At 44.4% G+C, this 15459-nt stretch overlaps 1 protein-coding gene across 2 annotated transcripts in view; it reads right to left on the bottom strand.

Moving 5' to 3' along the window:
* LOC126170669 (inter-alpha-trypsin inhibitor heavy chain H4-like) overlaps nt 1-15459 on the bottom strand; it is a 186189-nt gene that overhangs the window by 87459 nt on the left and 83271 nt on the right. For both annotated transcript variants that reach the window (XM_049920744.1, XM_049920746.1), the window contains exons 7-8: nt 14790-14993; nt 10210-10357 (exon numbers count right to left, since the gene is read on the bottom strand). In XM_049920744.1, the coding sequence (XP_049776701.1) occupies nt 10210-10357; nt 14790-14993 (352 nt within the window). The remainder of the gene's footprint in view (nt 1-10209; nt 10358-14789; nt 14994-15459) is intronic.

Below are 15459 nucleotides of genomic sequence, written 5' to 3'. Positions count from 1 at the left end.
CATCGCCATTGAAATTGTCTTTGTAGGCAGGTGTCTGGTACCTTACTTCAGTTTCTTTTACTGTAAGATCACGCGTCCCTCATTGCACACATTGCATATTCTGTGATGCCAAGTACCGGGCATAATTCCTTGTCATCATATTCAGAATCCACAAGTCCTCAAAACAATGCAGCATTCTACTTAAATGAGGGTTGACCCTGATCTAAGACTGATCAGCAATTGCGGAGGGCCACTGTTTCCATGATAATTAGCTGCAGCGTTTCCACTTCAGCTGTAATGATAGGTCGATAGATTCACTACTTGCCTGTCAGGATACCGAAAGTACATTTGATTAGCTTGCATTTCCGAGACAATTGTACCTAAATTATTTTATGAAATCAGTGAAACCTTTGATCAACCTGTGTAGGCCTGTATGATATTTGGAGTCAGCAGAAAATGCTCCTCTGCACAAAACACGTATTGCAGCCTTTCCACAAAAATTAATTACGATAGGCCGTCGTCGATGAGTCATACAAAGTTTGAGTGTATTCTAAAGTCTGAAACTTCCTAGCAGGTTAAAACTAGGTGCCGAATGGAGACTCGAATTCGGGATCTTTGCTTTTCGTGGGCAAGTTCTGTACCGACTAAGCTATGCAAGCACGCCTCAACACCCGTCCTCACAGCTTTACTTCCGCTAGTATCTCATCTCCCACCTTCCAAACCTCCTACGAAACTGGACTGTGCCCGTTCATGAAACTTCCTGACAGATGAGATAAAGTACTGCCGGAAGTAAGCCTGTTAGGACACGTCGGAAGTTGTGCTTGGGTAGCTCAGTCAAGGGACACACTTAGTGAATGTTTACCCGGCATCGCACCTTCCTTCCACACATAGCGCGTGTTCTTGCACTACCGCTACTGCTGGCTATATGTATGTATATTAGCGGCAGTCGGAGCCTACGTAAGAACAGGCATGCTCTTCAAAGTCAATTTTGAATTGCTGACCCTTCCCCCAACATCAAACTGTGGCTCTGTGGCTCCACCGCCTGGAAAGTTTGACGGGTTTGCTGCTGGGGTCCTTAGATCCGCCTTCCCTTACGCCCCACTGACGACGCAAGACGTACCTCGCCCCCCCTACCTTTCTACTACTTCGGTCACTTTTGTATTGGACACAGTTACACCCGTATCGCAATATCACCGACGAAACAGGCAACGGCGCGGGAAATACATCGCATCCTACAACAGAGGCCAAGAACCCTCACGTTAGCTGGAAGGTGGTGTAGCGGACGATATACGCGGTTACACTGGCTACAGACTTCCGATCGACGTGGTATATCACAGTCAACGGTAAACGTGTCACCCGGTCACGACTCTACAAGATAAATATTGCGGACTCGCACCTATGTGCAGACTGCGGAGTACGAGACACGGACGAGCACCGTCTCAGATGTGACGCGGCTTGGTGCAACAAATTGTTTCGTATTTTCTACAGGTTACTCCTGAACAAATCACACTTCGGCTTCTACTTTTCCCGGATGAACTGTATTTCCCGTGCACCAAAAACCAAAGCAATCACATGCGTCCGTGGACACGCGGTGCAAGGTTTATTTCACTTTGGACCTAAGGATATACTGGACTTTTTGAACTACCTACAACATTGCAAGACTGGGAGGAACCCAAAATAAAGACAATAATTTTCTAATTGCGTAGGAACTGCTCCACGCGATCTTCCACGCAGCTGGATCAAGATAGCCATTTACTGAGCTGAAAAAACCACGACTGATTATCGGCGAAATAACAAACGACACACGTGAGGATATACCTGGATGATGAAGTGTAAAGAGAGTAGAGGCGCCTTTCTCTGCATAATGTACGAGGTGTATTTTCCATTTCCCCATATACAGGGTGTCACAAAAAAGGTATGGCCAAACTTTCAGGAAACATTCCTCACACACAAAGAAAGAAAATATGTTATGTGGACATGTATCCGGAAACGCTTACTTTCCATGTTAGAGCTCATTTTATTACTTCTCTTCAAATCACATCAATCATAGAATGGAAACACACAGCAACAGAACGTACCAGCGTGACTTCAAACACTTTGTTACAGGAAATGTTCAAAATGTCCTCCGTTAGCGAGAATACATGCATCCACCCTCCGTCGCATGGAATCCCTGATGCGCTAATGCAGCCCTGGAGAATGGCGTATTGTATCGCAGCCGTACACAATACGAGCACGAAGAGTCTCTACATTTGGTACCAGGGTTGCGTAGACAAGAGCTTTCAAATGCCCCCATAAATGAAAGTCAAGAGGGTTGAGGTCAGGAGAGCGTGGAGACCATGGAATTGGTCCGCCTCTACCAATCCATCAGTCACCCAATCTGTTGTTGAGAAGCGTACGAACACTTAGACTGAAATGTGCAGGAGCTCCATCATGCATGAACCACATGCTGTACTTGTAAAGGCACATGTTCTAGCAGCACAGGTAGAGTATCCCGTATGAAATCATGATAACGTGCTCCATTGAGCTTAGGTGGAAGAACGAAACTAAAAAGAGCTCTAACATGGAAATTAAGCGTTTCCGGACACATGTCCACATAACGTCTTTTCTTTATTTGTGTGTGAGGAATGTTTCCTGAAAGTTTGGCCTTCCTTTTTTGTAACACCCTGTATAGTACCACGGCGTAGGAAAGTCCCGAGATATTTGCTTTTGTTTAGTTAGTGCACGGTGCGGTGCTAGTTACACGTATTTTAGGTGTGGTGCAAAGGGATAACGTAACTAAAAACTATTTCCCACTATTGAGTTACTCTCAGCATTCCTAGTACCTTGACGGCGAGAGGGACACTTTCTTACAGGAGTGCTTGCTAGTCCTGCAAGTTTCGCAGGAGAGTTTCTGTGGAGGTAGGAGATGAAGTACTGGAGGAAGTAAAGGTGTGAGAACGGCCCGAGAATCCTGCTTGGGCAGCTTAATCTGTAGAGCACTTACCCATGGAAGGCAAAAATATTCCGAGTTCAAGTCCCGGTCCGGCATACTGTATTAATCAGCCCATACTCTGCTGCGGAGAGAAATATCATTCTGTGCTCTAAACTCATTTGCAATACCAGACAGTGTTAACTGACTCCATCAAGAAAGTTCAAAGAAGGGCAGCATGTTTTGTATTGTCGAGAAATAGGGGAGAGAGTACAACCTTTTGGGATAGAAATAATTAAAACAAATGCGGTTCTCGTTATGACGGGATCTTTACTCGAAATTTCAATTACCAACCTTCTCCTCCTAGTGTGACAATTTTGACGCCGACCTATATAGGGAGAAACGATCCTCATAATAAAATAATTGAAATCAGAGGTCGCTCGGAAAGATTTGAGTATTCGTTTTTTTCTTGTGCTGATCGAGAGTGAAATAACGGAGATTTATTGTGAAGATGGTTCGATGAACACACTGCCAGACACTTAAGTGTGATTTGCAGAGTATCAATGTGGATGTAGATCTAAATGATTAGCAAATTGCCTAATGGATTCAGTCTTGTGTCCTCCGGTCGACGTTCTTTTTTTGGTGGATTTCCTGTGGTTTCACCAATATGAGTGCTTGACACTGTCAAATCTTCACCCTCCATTGCTGGTGGCGGACTGCATATTATATGCATCCGGTGCACCAATCCCGTGGCCTTTTTCGTGGTCATTACCGCTGCGGTTCTCTCCGTGCTACCCAAAATGCTCCTTCGCCTTATACGAGAATCTAGGATCCGGTCGTATTGAGGCTTTCGTCTTTCCTGTTAAAGGCTATTATCATTTTTACATGTTAACATGATCATTAACAACACACTTAATTTATGAATTACTCATATTCCTAATTCTAATACTCTAGTTCTATCCCTGTTATCTAAGGTACTATCTTAATTTGTGAATTTTTTCGCAAGAAAATGCTTATTGTAGTAACAGGGATCCATACAATGTACATTTCAAGTGATGTCTCCTCAATCCATGAAATATACAACCACTCTACCTAACAAAAACTGTGCCAGGTGGTGTCAGGTTGTGATAATGAAAAAATCTATTGGTCTTAAGGTGTGTCTTCACTGTGCGAGCTTCCGCATCTCTCTCTCTCTCTCTCTCTCTCTCTCTCTCTCTCTCTCTCTCTATGACTACTGAACACTGCAACCTACAACCATTTGAACCTTCCTCGGTCTCCCCAACAATTCTTAACCCCCATTTATCCTTCCATAGCCACGGTTCCTTATGCCTCGCGATATGTTCTATCAACCAGCGCTTTCCTTTAGTCAAGTAGTGACATAAATTCATTTTCTCCCCAGTTCGAGTCAGTAACTCTTTATTAGATAAACTATCTACCGATCCAATCTTCAGTATTTTTCCTTAACACTACATTTCTAAAGCTTCTATTGTCTTCTCGATTGAACTGTTTAAGGTCGACAATTCACTTCTGTAAAAGGCTACTCTGTATACAGAGGCCTTCAGTAATGACTTCTTAACATTTTAATCTGTAATACATGTCAACACATTTTTCTTTTCTCAGAAACGCTTTTCCTGTTTTTAATGCTTAAATATCTTAACAAAGACAAACCCTGCTGTTCAAATTGTATACCATTTAGGATCCTTTCAGACTATACTGACACAATAGCCCCATACTTAGCAATCATATATAACCGCTCGCTCTTCGAGGGATCGGTACTTAAAGACGCGAAAGTTTCACAATTCACACCAATACCCAAGAAAGGAAATAGGAGTAATTCACAGAGTTAGAGGCCCATAGCACTAACGTCGATTTGCAGTAGGACCTTGGAAAGTATACTGTGTTCGAAAATTGTGAATTTCCTCGGAGAAAACGATTTATTGACAAATAGGCAGCTCGGATTCACAAAAGTCATTCTTGTGAAATACAATTAGCTCTTTATCTCACGAAGTAACGAGTGTTATCTACTGGGGATTTAAAGATTTACAGAAAGTTTTAGACACCGTTTCTCACAAGTGTGTTCTAATCAAACTTCTTACCTAAGGAATACCGCCTAAGTTGTGTGACTGGATTCTTGATTTTCTGTCGGAAAGATTGCAGTTCGTAGTAACTGACGGAAAGCCATCGAGTAAAACGAAAGTAATATCTAGCGAATCCCATCGTAGCGTCACAGACGCTCTGCTGTTCCTGATCTTCATAAATAGGAGACAATCTGAGCAGTCCTCTTACATTGTTTGCAGATTAGGCGGTCATTTGCCGTCTTGTAAAGTCGTCAATTAGTCAAACTCAATTTCAAAATGATTTAAACAAGATATCTATATGGTGCGAAAATGGCAATTAACTCTAAATAAAGTTAAGCAACATCGGGATCGGTTAGTACTTGGATGGGTGACCGCCTGGGAACTCCGGGTGCAGTTGGCTCGCCTTCATTTAGCCGGCCGGAGTGGCCGAGCGGTTCTAGGCGCTTCAGTCTGGAACCGCGTAACCGCTACGGTCGGAGGTTCGAATTCTGCCTCGGGCATAGATGTGTGTGATGTCCTTAGGTTAGTTAGGTTTAAGTAGTTCTAAGTTCTAGGGGACTGATGATTACAGATGCTAAGTCCCGTAGTGCTCAGAGCCATTTGAACCATTTTTTGAACACTAAATAATGAGAAGTGTGACGTCATCAGCATGAGCACTAAAACATCTCCGCTAAATATCGGTTACACGTTAAATCACACAAATCTAATGTCTGTAAATTCAACTGAATATTTAGGGATTAAAATTATGAAAAACTTAAATTCGAGCGGTCACACAGATGACGCTGTGGGTAAAGCAAACTAAAGACAGTGATTTATTACCAGAGCACTTAGAAAATGCAATCAGGTCTACTAAAGAGACTGCTTGCACCATGCCTGTCAGCCTTCTTCAGGGGTATTGCTGTGCGGTGTGGTATCCGCATTAGAGGGGACTGACGAAGGATATCGAAGAAATTAAGAAAAGGGCAGCTCGTTTTTTATCATCGCCAAGTAGGGGACAAAGTGTCACGGACATTATACGTGAATTGGAGTGGTAATCATTAAAACAACGGTATTTTTCGTTGTTGCAGAATCTTCTCCTGAAATTTCCGTCACTCTTCTCCGATTTCGAAGATGTTCTGTTGGCGACAACCTCCGTAGGAGAAATGATCATCATGATAAAATAAGATAATTCAGAGCAACACGAGAGTCTTAAGTGCTGTTTCTTTTCCGGCACCGTTCGAGAGTGGAAAAGTAGAGAAATAGCTTGAAGGTAGTTCGATGGCCCTTGTCAGGCACTTAATAGTGAATTGCTGAGTAATCATGTAGATGTGGATGTAGAGTACCAGTCTGTATTTTATAACCTCTCTACATCTGTCTTTTCAATTTAAAAAAAATGTTCAAATGTGTGTGAAATCTTATGGGACTTAACTGCTAAGGTCATCAGACCCTAAGCTTACACACTACTTAACCTAAATTATCCTGGGGACAAACACACACACACACCCATGCCCGAGGGAGGAGCCGAAACTCCGCCGGGATCAGCCGCACAGTCCACGACTGCAACGCCTCGGACCGCTCGGCTAAACCCGCGCGGCTGTCTTTTCAATTATTGCCTCCCTTTCATGTCATTCTGTTCTTGAAATTGAGGTTGGATTTCTGTACAAGCTTTAGGTAATTTCTTGCGCCCTTTGTTTCATTCTTCTTACCTTTAGAAATTCAATTAATGTACTCCAGTCAAATTTGCTAAACGCTTTCTCTAATTTACAAGTGCTGTAAACGCAGGTTTGACTTCCTTCAGTCTGTCTTCTAAGATATGTTGTAGGATCAATATTATCTCGCTTGTGCAGATATTTAACCGGAATTTAAAATGGTGTTCGAGAATGTTCGATTAATTCCCTCCCTCCTGTATAAAACTTCCATCTTCCAGGCATTCCTCCTTTGCTTCTATATGGCTGGGCATCCGAGTTTTTCTTTATTTAATTATCCAATAAGCTGCATCTATCCTTTCCTAGCAAACATCTGCAGGCTTCCACTTATCTAATGGCCATTATTGCTTTGCCAGTTTCCAGTTTCTGTCTACCTCATTCTTAGACGTATGTATTCCATTTGCCTATTTCAGTTGATCCATTCTTGTATTGTCCCCTCTTGACAATTGTATTCAATACCTCATATGTTATCAAAGGATTTATACTGTACTTTTTTCCACTTTGCCATCTTCACTATATCATCTCTTAAAACTACTCATTCGTCTTGTAGTGCATCCCTCTCTCTAGTTTCAGCCAGTCATTGCCTAATGCTCCCTTTGAGATTCTGGATAACTCTGCAATTTATCCAGGTCCGGTCTTAATTTCCTATCTTTTTGCTATTTTATCAGTTTTAATATGCCATTCTTAATCAATAAATTATGGTCAGTTGACATTTGTTACTGAAAACGTTTTATTGTTTAAAATCTGGTTTTGGAAACCATGTCATATCATTATTAAATGCATTTGAAACCTTCCATATTTGCAGATATATTCAGTGTATGATCCTACTTTCATGAATCTTAAACCAAGTGTTAGTTATGAATAAATCGACTCTGCGTAAAAATCCAGAACACGATTACCTCATTAAATCCTTTTCCTTACTACTATTTTTCCTTCCCGTCCTTGCTCTGCTACTAAATTTTAGTCCTCCACTAAATTTAAATGTTCTTCTCTCATAAGGCCTCAATTAGTTCCGTTGCCTCGTCGTAGAATTTTTCATTCTCTTCATCACCAGTGGTATTAATAGGCATGTAAATTTATATTACTGTGGTGGGTGCTGGTTTCGTTTCTATCTTGCCTATGATGATCTTAATGAAAGTTTAAGTAAAGACTTGAGCATTGTTACACGGCTTCATTGACTGTTTCAATAATTAACACTAGCTGAGTGGTTAAAATATGTGTGGTTCATATAACTAAAATTGAAAAGCAACTATCAGACATCTAAATTCTGAACAAATACCTACCATATTAAAGCTATGGACTATTTACTGCAACTAACTGAATTCACGTACTGCACATCGGAACATTAAAAGCTGTAGTGTGAGTCATAGAAAATTTTTCTTCTAGACTGATCAGTTTTTTAAATTTTGTTACTGTCTAATGAGACAGGGTACAGTCATGGACGATAAATCACCATTTGCATTAACGGTAAACAAGAAAACAAATAACGAAAAAAGGTATTACATCACCTCGGTTTCGAGAGTTCCGGAACCTGTACAGAAAATTGGAATAGAGATCAACATAAACATCATTTCCGCCCTTTTTATTGCTAATGAAAACCACACATTGCATGTTGTACCACCATACAGCGAGACCTTCAGAAGTGGTGGTCCAGATGCTTTACACAACGGTACCTCTAATACCCAGTATCACGTCCTCACACCGATGTATGTCTGTATTCGTCGTGGCATACTATCCACAAGTTCATCAAGGCACTGTTTGTCCAGATTGTCTCACTCCTTTACGACGATTCGGCGTAGATCCCTCAGAGTGGTTGGTGGGACACGTCGTCTATAAACAGACCTTTTCAATCAATCCCAGGCATGTTCGATAGGGTTCATATCTGGAGAACATGCTGGCCACTCTAGTCGAGCGAGGTCATTATCCTGAGCACTGTCGGTCGGAGGAATGGCATTCCCGTATGGCACAGCCGTTACGGCGCCTTCCATGGCCACCAGCGGCGTACGTCGGCCTCACATAATGCCACCCCAAAACAGCAGGGAACCTCCACATTGCTGAACTCGCTGGACAGTGTTTCTAAGGAGTTCATCCTGACCGGGTATCCTCCAAAGACGTCTCCGACCATAGTCTGATGGAAGGCATATGCGACACTCATCGTTGAAGAGGACGTGATGCCAATAACGACCGGTCCGTTCGGCGTGTTGTTGGGTTCACCTGTATCGCTCTGCATGGTGTCGTGGTTGCAAAGATGGACCTCGCTATGGACGTCGGGAGTGAAGTTGTGCATCATGCAGCCTATTACGCACAATTTGAGTCATAACACGACGTCCTGTGGCTTCACGAAAAGCACTATTCAACATGGTGGCGTTGCTGCCAGGGTTCCACCGAGCCGTAATCCGTAGGTAGCGGTGATGCACTGCAGTAGTAGCCCTTGGGCGGCCTGAGAGAGGCATGTCATCGACAGTTCCTGTCTCTCCGCATCTCCTCCATGTAGGAAAAATATCGCTTTGGTTAACTCCGAGGCGCCTGGACATTTCCCTTGTTGAGAGCCCTTCCTGGCACAAAGTAACAATGCGGACGCGATCGAACCGCGGTATTGACCGACTAGGCATGGCTGAACTGCAGACAACACGAGTCGTGTACCTCCTTCCTAGTGGAATGAATGGGATGGACTGTCGGACCCCTCCGTCTAATAGGCGCTGCTCATGCGTGGTTGTTTATATCTGTGGGCGGGTTTAGTGGCATCTCTGAACAGTCAAAGGGACTGTGTGTGTGATACAATATCCACAGTGAACGTCTGTCTTCAGGGGTGCTGTGCTAGCGCGGTGATGCAAAACTTTTTTTGATGAATGTATATGAAAGAATATATATTTTAAAAATGAAGAATTATGTGTTTTCTTCCAGCAATGTCTTTCTTTCAAACAATCTCATGATATTATGAATCACATAAACTGTCTTACTTGCAGCAGTCTTTATCACAAAATGTTCTGCCAACACGGTCGAATTTACAATTGCCATAGCTGCACGTTATAACTCCCCATTCTGATCTATACTGTCGTGCTTACCTATGTTTGAGATGCCGTGTGTCACTGATTCTCCACCCACAGCTCTGTTCCGTCTATCAGTGGTTACCACTGGTTGCCGATTCGGATGGAAACGCCAATTCCGCGTGCCACGAAGAAGCTACGGAAATCGCTAGCTGCTGCAGTACGCCATCGCTCCACGCTCTACTGTGAACCGACCTTAAGTGCGTGTGGAATATGACCGGAAATTGGACTCCGCCCGACATCATGGAAGCTTCAAGGGCGATATGCCAGAAGCGTTTCAGGCGGAATGAACCGTTTTTAATCATTGAAAGTTCCACGTCTGACATAGAGACAATGGGGTTCGGTTTATTTAATGAAAAGCATGTTTTGACAAAAATTTAATAGTGTAAACACAGCAGGCGATATCTGAAAGTTAGTTAAAATTGCTTCATTGTATCCTGATTTTTGTATATTTGAAATTCTATACTATACTATACTATACTAGTACATACTAGTACTATACTAGTACATACCCCCATTCGCTTCAAAGGAGTTAATGCAGCTTTTGGCCTTGGCGATGTTCTCACTCGTGGCTTCGACGATAGCACTGGAGTTGAACACGGGGTCCAGAATCTCCTGGAACGTAGCTTCAAATGTGAGCGTCACATCTGGATGCCATACCTGCAACCGAGGTTCACCATCTGAGTCTCACCCCCAATAAGCGTTCACAACATTCACTCACAGACCCAAAATCTATCTTCATAACACACTTGAAAACAGACCATAAGATAAACATCAAGAAAAGTGAAACAAGGATATTGGAACGCTGTAAAATTCCGTTCGGTGATGCTGAGAGTATTACATTAGGAAGTGACTGAATAAAATCTTGGCGAAAAAATACGTAAGCATAAGTAAAGAGGACAAAAAATGCAGATTTACCACAACAAGAAAATAATTTCTGGGAAGGAGAAATTTTAGTATTAAAAAGTGTTCTCTGGTGAGACTTGTTTGTATTATATCCTTCATCTAGTAAAATATCACGTTCAAGATATCGTTGATGCAAAAACATATCGACGTTTGAAGTCGCACTGACTGCCGCATGGATGTTATAAAAATAAATATCCCTGGTGTAGAAAAGCAAGAGTTGAAAACGAATAAGTCGCCATGTCCAGATGGAGTCCCAGTTGACTTTTACAATACCCTGCGGCACTGATCTCTTACTTTGCTTCCTTTGTTGAGAATCTGCCGGGGCGAAGCCACAGGCTGTAATAAAACCGCAGGTGACGGGGCCCACACATTTACAAACCAGTGTCCTTAACATCGGTTTGCTGCATAATTCTTGAACATATTCTCAGTTCGAAAGTAATAAATGTCCTTCAGACAGAGAAATTTCTGTTCACTAGCCCCGGATGTACGACATTTCCCGATTTCCTGAACCGGGGCAAAAACGTGGTAGTGGCACTTCCCCCAACCGAGCGTTTGAAACAGGAGGATAACAATTTTAAAAAATGGATTTTTCAAAAATATGTTCATTTTTTAAGGCACAGCGTTCTAAAAAGTTTGTTACATAAGACATATATGTTAGAAGAAATATAAGACATTCTCCCATGGAGACGATCGTAGAGATGCTGGATGTAGTCCTGTGGAACGGCTTGCCATGCCATTTCCACCTGGCGCCTCAGTTGGACCAGCGTTCGTGCTGGACGTGCAGACCGCGTGAGACGACGCTTCATCCAGTCCCAAACATGCTCAATGGGGGACAGATCCGGAGATCTTGCTAGCCAGGGTAGTTGACTTACACCTTCTAGAGCACGTTGGGTGGCACGGGATACATGCGGACGTGCATTGTCCTGTTGGAACAGCAAGTTCCCTTGCCGGTCTAGGAATGGTAGAACGATGGGTTCGATGACGGTTTGGATGTACCGTGCACTATTCAGTGTCCCCTCGACGATCACCAGTGGCGTACGGCCAGTGTAGGAGATCGCTCCCCACACCATGATGCCGGGTGTTGGCCCTGTGTGCCTCGGTCGTATGCAGTCCTGATTGTGGCGCTCACCTGCAGGGCGCCAAACACGCATACGACCATCATTGGCACCAAGGCAGAAGCGACTCTCATCGCTGAAGACGACACGTCTCCATTCGTCCCTCCATTCACGCCTGTCGCGACACCACTGGAGGCGGGCTGCACGATGTTGGGGCGTGAGCGGAAGACGGCCTAACGGTGTGCGGGACCGTAGCCCAGCTTCATGGAGACGGTTGCGAATGGTCCTCGCCGATACCCCAGGAGCAACAGTGTCCCTAATTTGCTGGGAAGTGGCGGTGCGGTCCCCTACGGCACTGCGTAGGATCCTACGGTCTTGGCGTGCATCCGTGCGTCGCTGCGGTCCGGTCCCAGGTCGACGGGCACGTGCACCTTCCGCCGACCACTGGCGACAACATCGATGTACTGTGGAGACCTCACGCCACACGTGTTGAACAATTCGGCGGCACGTCCACCCGGCCTCCCGCATGCCCACTATACGCCCTCGTTCAAAGTCCGTCAACTGCACATACGGTTCACGTCCACGCTGTCGCGGCATGCTACCAGTGTTAAAGACTGCGATGGAGCTCCGTATGCCACGGCAAACTGGCTGACACTGACGGCGGCGGTGCACAAATGCTGCGCAGCTAGCGCCATTCGACGGTCAACACCGCGGTTCCTGGTGCGTCCGCTGTGCCGTGCGTGTGATCATTGCTTGTACAGCCCTCTCGCAGTGTCCGGAGCAAGTATGGTGGGTCTGACACACCGGTGTCAATGTGTTGTTTTTTCCATTTCCAGGAGTGTATCTTAGAGGGAGATCAAGTTTTCAATTAACAGACTCAAGCTGACGTAGATTACAAGTTATTCATAAATATCTCTAGAGTTTCAGTAGACGACTGCACTAAAAAAGTCAAGCAGAATAATAGCACTTATCAGTAGAATATCGCTTAATAGTACATGCCGTGGCGAAGATGCAGAGGGCACTACCAGGGGGAAGCAGTGTGAGAACGTGCATACAACTCTTGTTGTTGTATCGAATCATTTGGTACCTACAGATAGGCAAACAAATGAACGTATTAAAAAAATGTTCAAATGTGTGTGAAATCTTATGGGACTTAACTGCTAAGGTCATCAGTCCCTAAGCTTACACACTACTTAACCTAAATTATCCTAAGGACGAACACACACACTCACCCATGCCCGAGGGAGGACTCGAACCTCCGCCTGGACCAGCCGCACAGTCCATGACTGCAGCGCCCGAGACCGCTCGGCTAATCCCGCGCGGCAACTAATCCCGCGCGGCAACGTATTAACAAAGTGCACTCCTGTTGTTGTACCTTCCAGGGCAGCAGTAGTAGTAGTGACTTCAGTGAATTACACACATATACTCTCACATGCCACATCACAAACAATGAGCACATGTAATGTGAGTTAAAACTTTGAGAGGTGCTCTATCCATTGGCATTTGTCTGTTTTCTGTATTTCGTGTAATTTTCCTACAGTTGTCTTCTGAAACGACAAAGGTACTAATGAATAACCGAGCAGTATCAGTGGTTCTCATCCCCGCACAGTAGCTTTTCCCGTATGTGTGTATCAAATTTGGTAGAAATCTATCCACTCATTTAGGAGGAGGTGTGGAACAGACACATACATACATATATTTTGATATACAATAATCTTCATCGATGGTGAATTCAATGTATAGGAGGCTTTCTGAGCAGCGACATTGCGTGTGTATATATTTATTACGATCTTTTATTAGTCCATCTCATCCTGCTCCACTCTCCACTCATCTCCTTGTACCGCAAATCAAAATCCACTCCTCCTCTACCTTCTCCCTCTGTCATCTCATTTTCTCCCCTCTTCTGTACATCTCCTCCTCCATCCTCTCCCATCCTCTATCTGTCCATCTCGTCCTCCAACCCCTCTCTCCGTCCATCTCTTCCTCCTATTCTGTCCATTCTCTCCTTGAGGCTCTCTCTATGTTCTGCCCATATTTCAGTCCGCCTCCCCCTCTCATCTCTCTTTCTGTTCATCTCATCTTTCCATCTCTATCTGTCCATCACATCCCCTCGTTTCTCTGACTGCCCGTCTCCTCCTTTCAGCTTTCTATCCATCTCATCCTCACCCTTCTCACTATCCACCTCCTCCTCCTTCTACTCGCCCGCCCCCCCCCCTCTCTCTCTCCCTCTCTCCTCAGCCACGCTCAATGCTCATCTATACATATAGTCTCAGTAAAGCATTCCAAAACTACCTGCACAAGAAGCGTGACGTACAGGACGGGCTAGATGTCACAGGTTGCCAGCTCATTCCATCTCCACCCTCACCCTTATGGTAGCTAAGGGGTTCTCATCCCCGCACAGTAGCTTTTCCCGTATGTGTGTATCAAATTTGGTAGAAATCTATCCACTCATTTAGGAGGAGCTTTGAACAGACACATACATCCATATATTTTGATATACAATAATTTTCATCGATGGTGAATTCGATGTAGACATATTGAGAGCCTCCTGTGCTTATGGAAAGAAGAGACATGAGACTGATGTATCTAATAAATTTAATAAAATACAAATAAGGTGCACAATGCCACTGCCACAAAAAACGGAAGAGAAAGGTTCTAAATCCAGTGAATGTCAACTGTTGCTGTATTAAGTATTACATACTTTCAAATAAAATTGCTAGAGGATGCGAATGGGAACGGGAAAGTTTAAATAACATATTAATGTTGTATACTACAGTTTAAAATGTGTCCCTTCAATAATTTATCCACATTCACTTGCAAAAATTTTAGACTCCTCGGAAGCGTACTGTAAGCATTCAACCATCCATCAACATCTCATAACGTAATTTTGCAAAATTGTTCAAATGGCTCTAAGCTCTATGGGACTTAACATCTGAGGTCATCAGTCCCCTTGACTTAGAGCTACTTAAACCTAACTAATCATCATACACATCCATGCCCGAGGCAGGATTCGAACCTGCGACCGTAGCAGCCACGTGGTTCCGGACTGAAGCGCCTAGAACCGCTCCGTCACAGCTGCTGGCCTCGTAATTTTGCACCATCTGAGAGTAAATGCTCGCGATTCGCCTTACCTGGACTTCATTAGAAAATGGGATCAGCGAGAAGACGTCGCCCGCGTTGAGCTCGTCCAGGATGGTGTGCATAGCCGTCTTGAGCTGTTCAAGCTTGCGGCCGCGCATGGAGCCGCTGACATCGAGCACGAAGACGACGTGTTTGGGCAGCGGCGGCAGGCCGGGAGGCGCGTAGAAGTGCACGAAGTAGCCGTCCTCGCTCACCTGTACACGAGTGGGTATTGGCAGGACATCAGTCTACGTATTCAGATGAAATCTCCTGGCAGCTTAAAACGGAGTCCCGGACGAGACCCGAACTCGGGACCAACGCCTTTGGTAGGCAAGGGCTCTACCGACTGAGCTAGCCGAGCAGCTTCAATTCCGCCAGTGCCTCGTCTGTTACTATCCAAACTTCAGAAGCTATCCTGCGAAACTTGCGGAACTAGCAGTCCTTTAAGAAAGGAGTGCTAATTCTGCAACGCTTGCAGGAGAGCTTGTGTGAATGTAGGAGACAAGGTACTCGCAGAATTGAAGCTGTGAGGACGACTCCTGAGTCGTGCTTGGATAGCTCAGTCGGTACAGCACTTCCCAGCGAAAAGCAAAGCTCCCGAGTTCGATTATCTCTCCGACAAACATCCTTAACCTGCTTGGAAGTTTCATATACGCGCACACTCCGGTGCAGAGTGATAAA

This window comes from Schistocerca cancellata, chromosome 1 (assembly GCF_023864275.1).
Source record: "Schistocerca cancellata isolate TAMUIC-IGC-003103 chromosome 1, iqSchCanc2.1, whole genome shotgun sequence".
Classification (NCBI taxonomy): Eukaryota; Metazoa; Arthropoda; class Insecta; order Orthoptera; family Acrididae; genus Schistocerca; species Schistocerca cancellata.
Note: the sequence above shows the minus strand (reverse complement) of the source record. Positions and strands in the feature narration are given on the sequence as shown.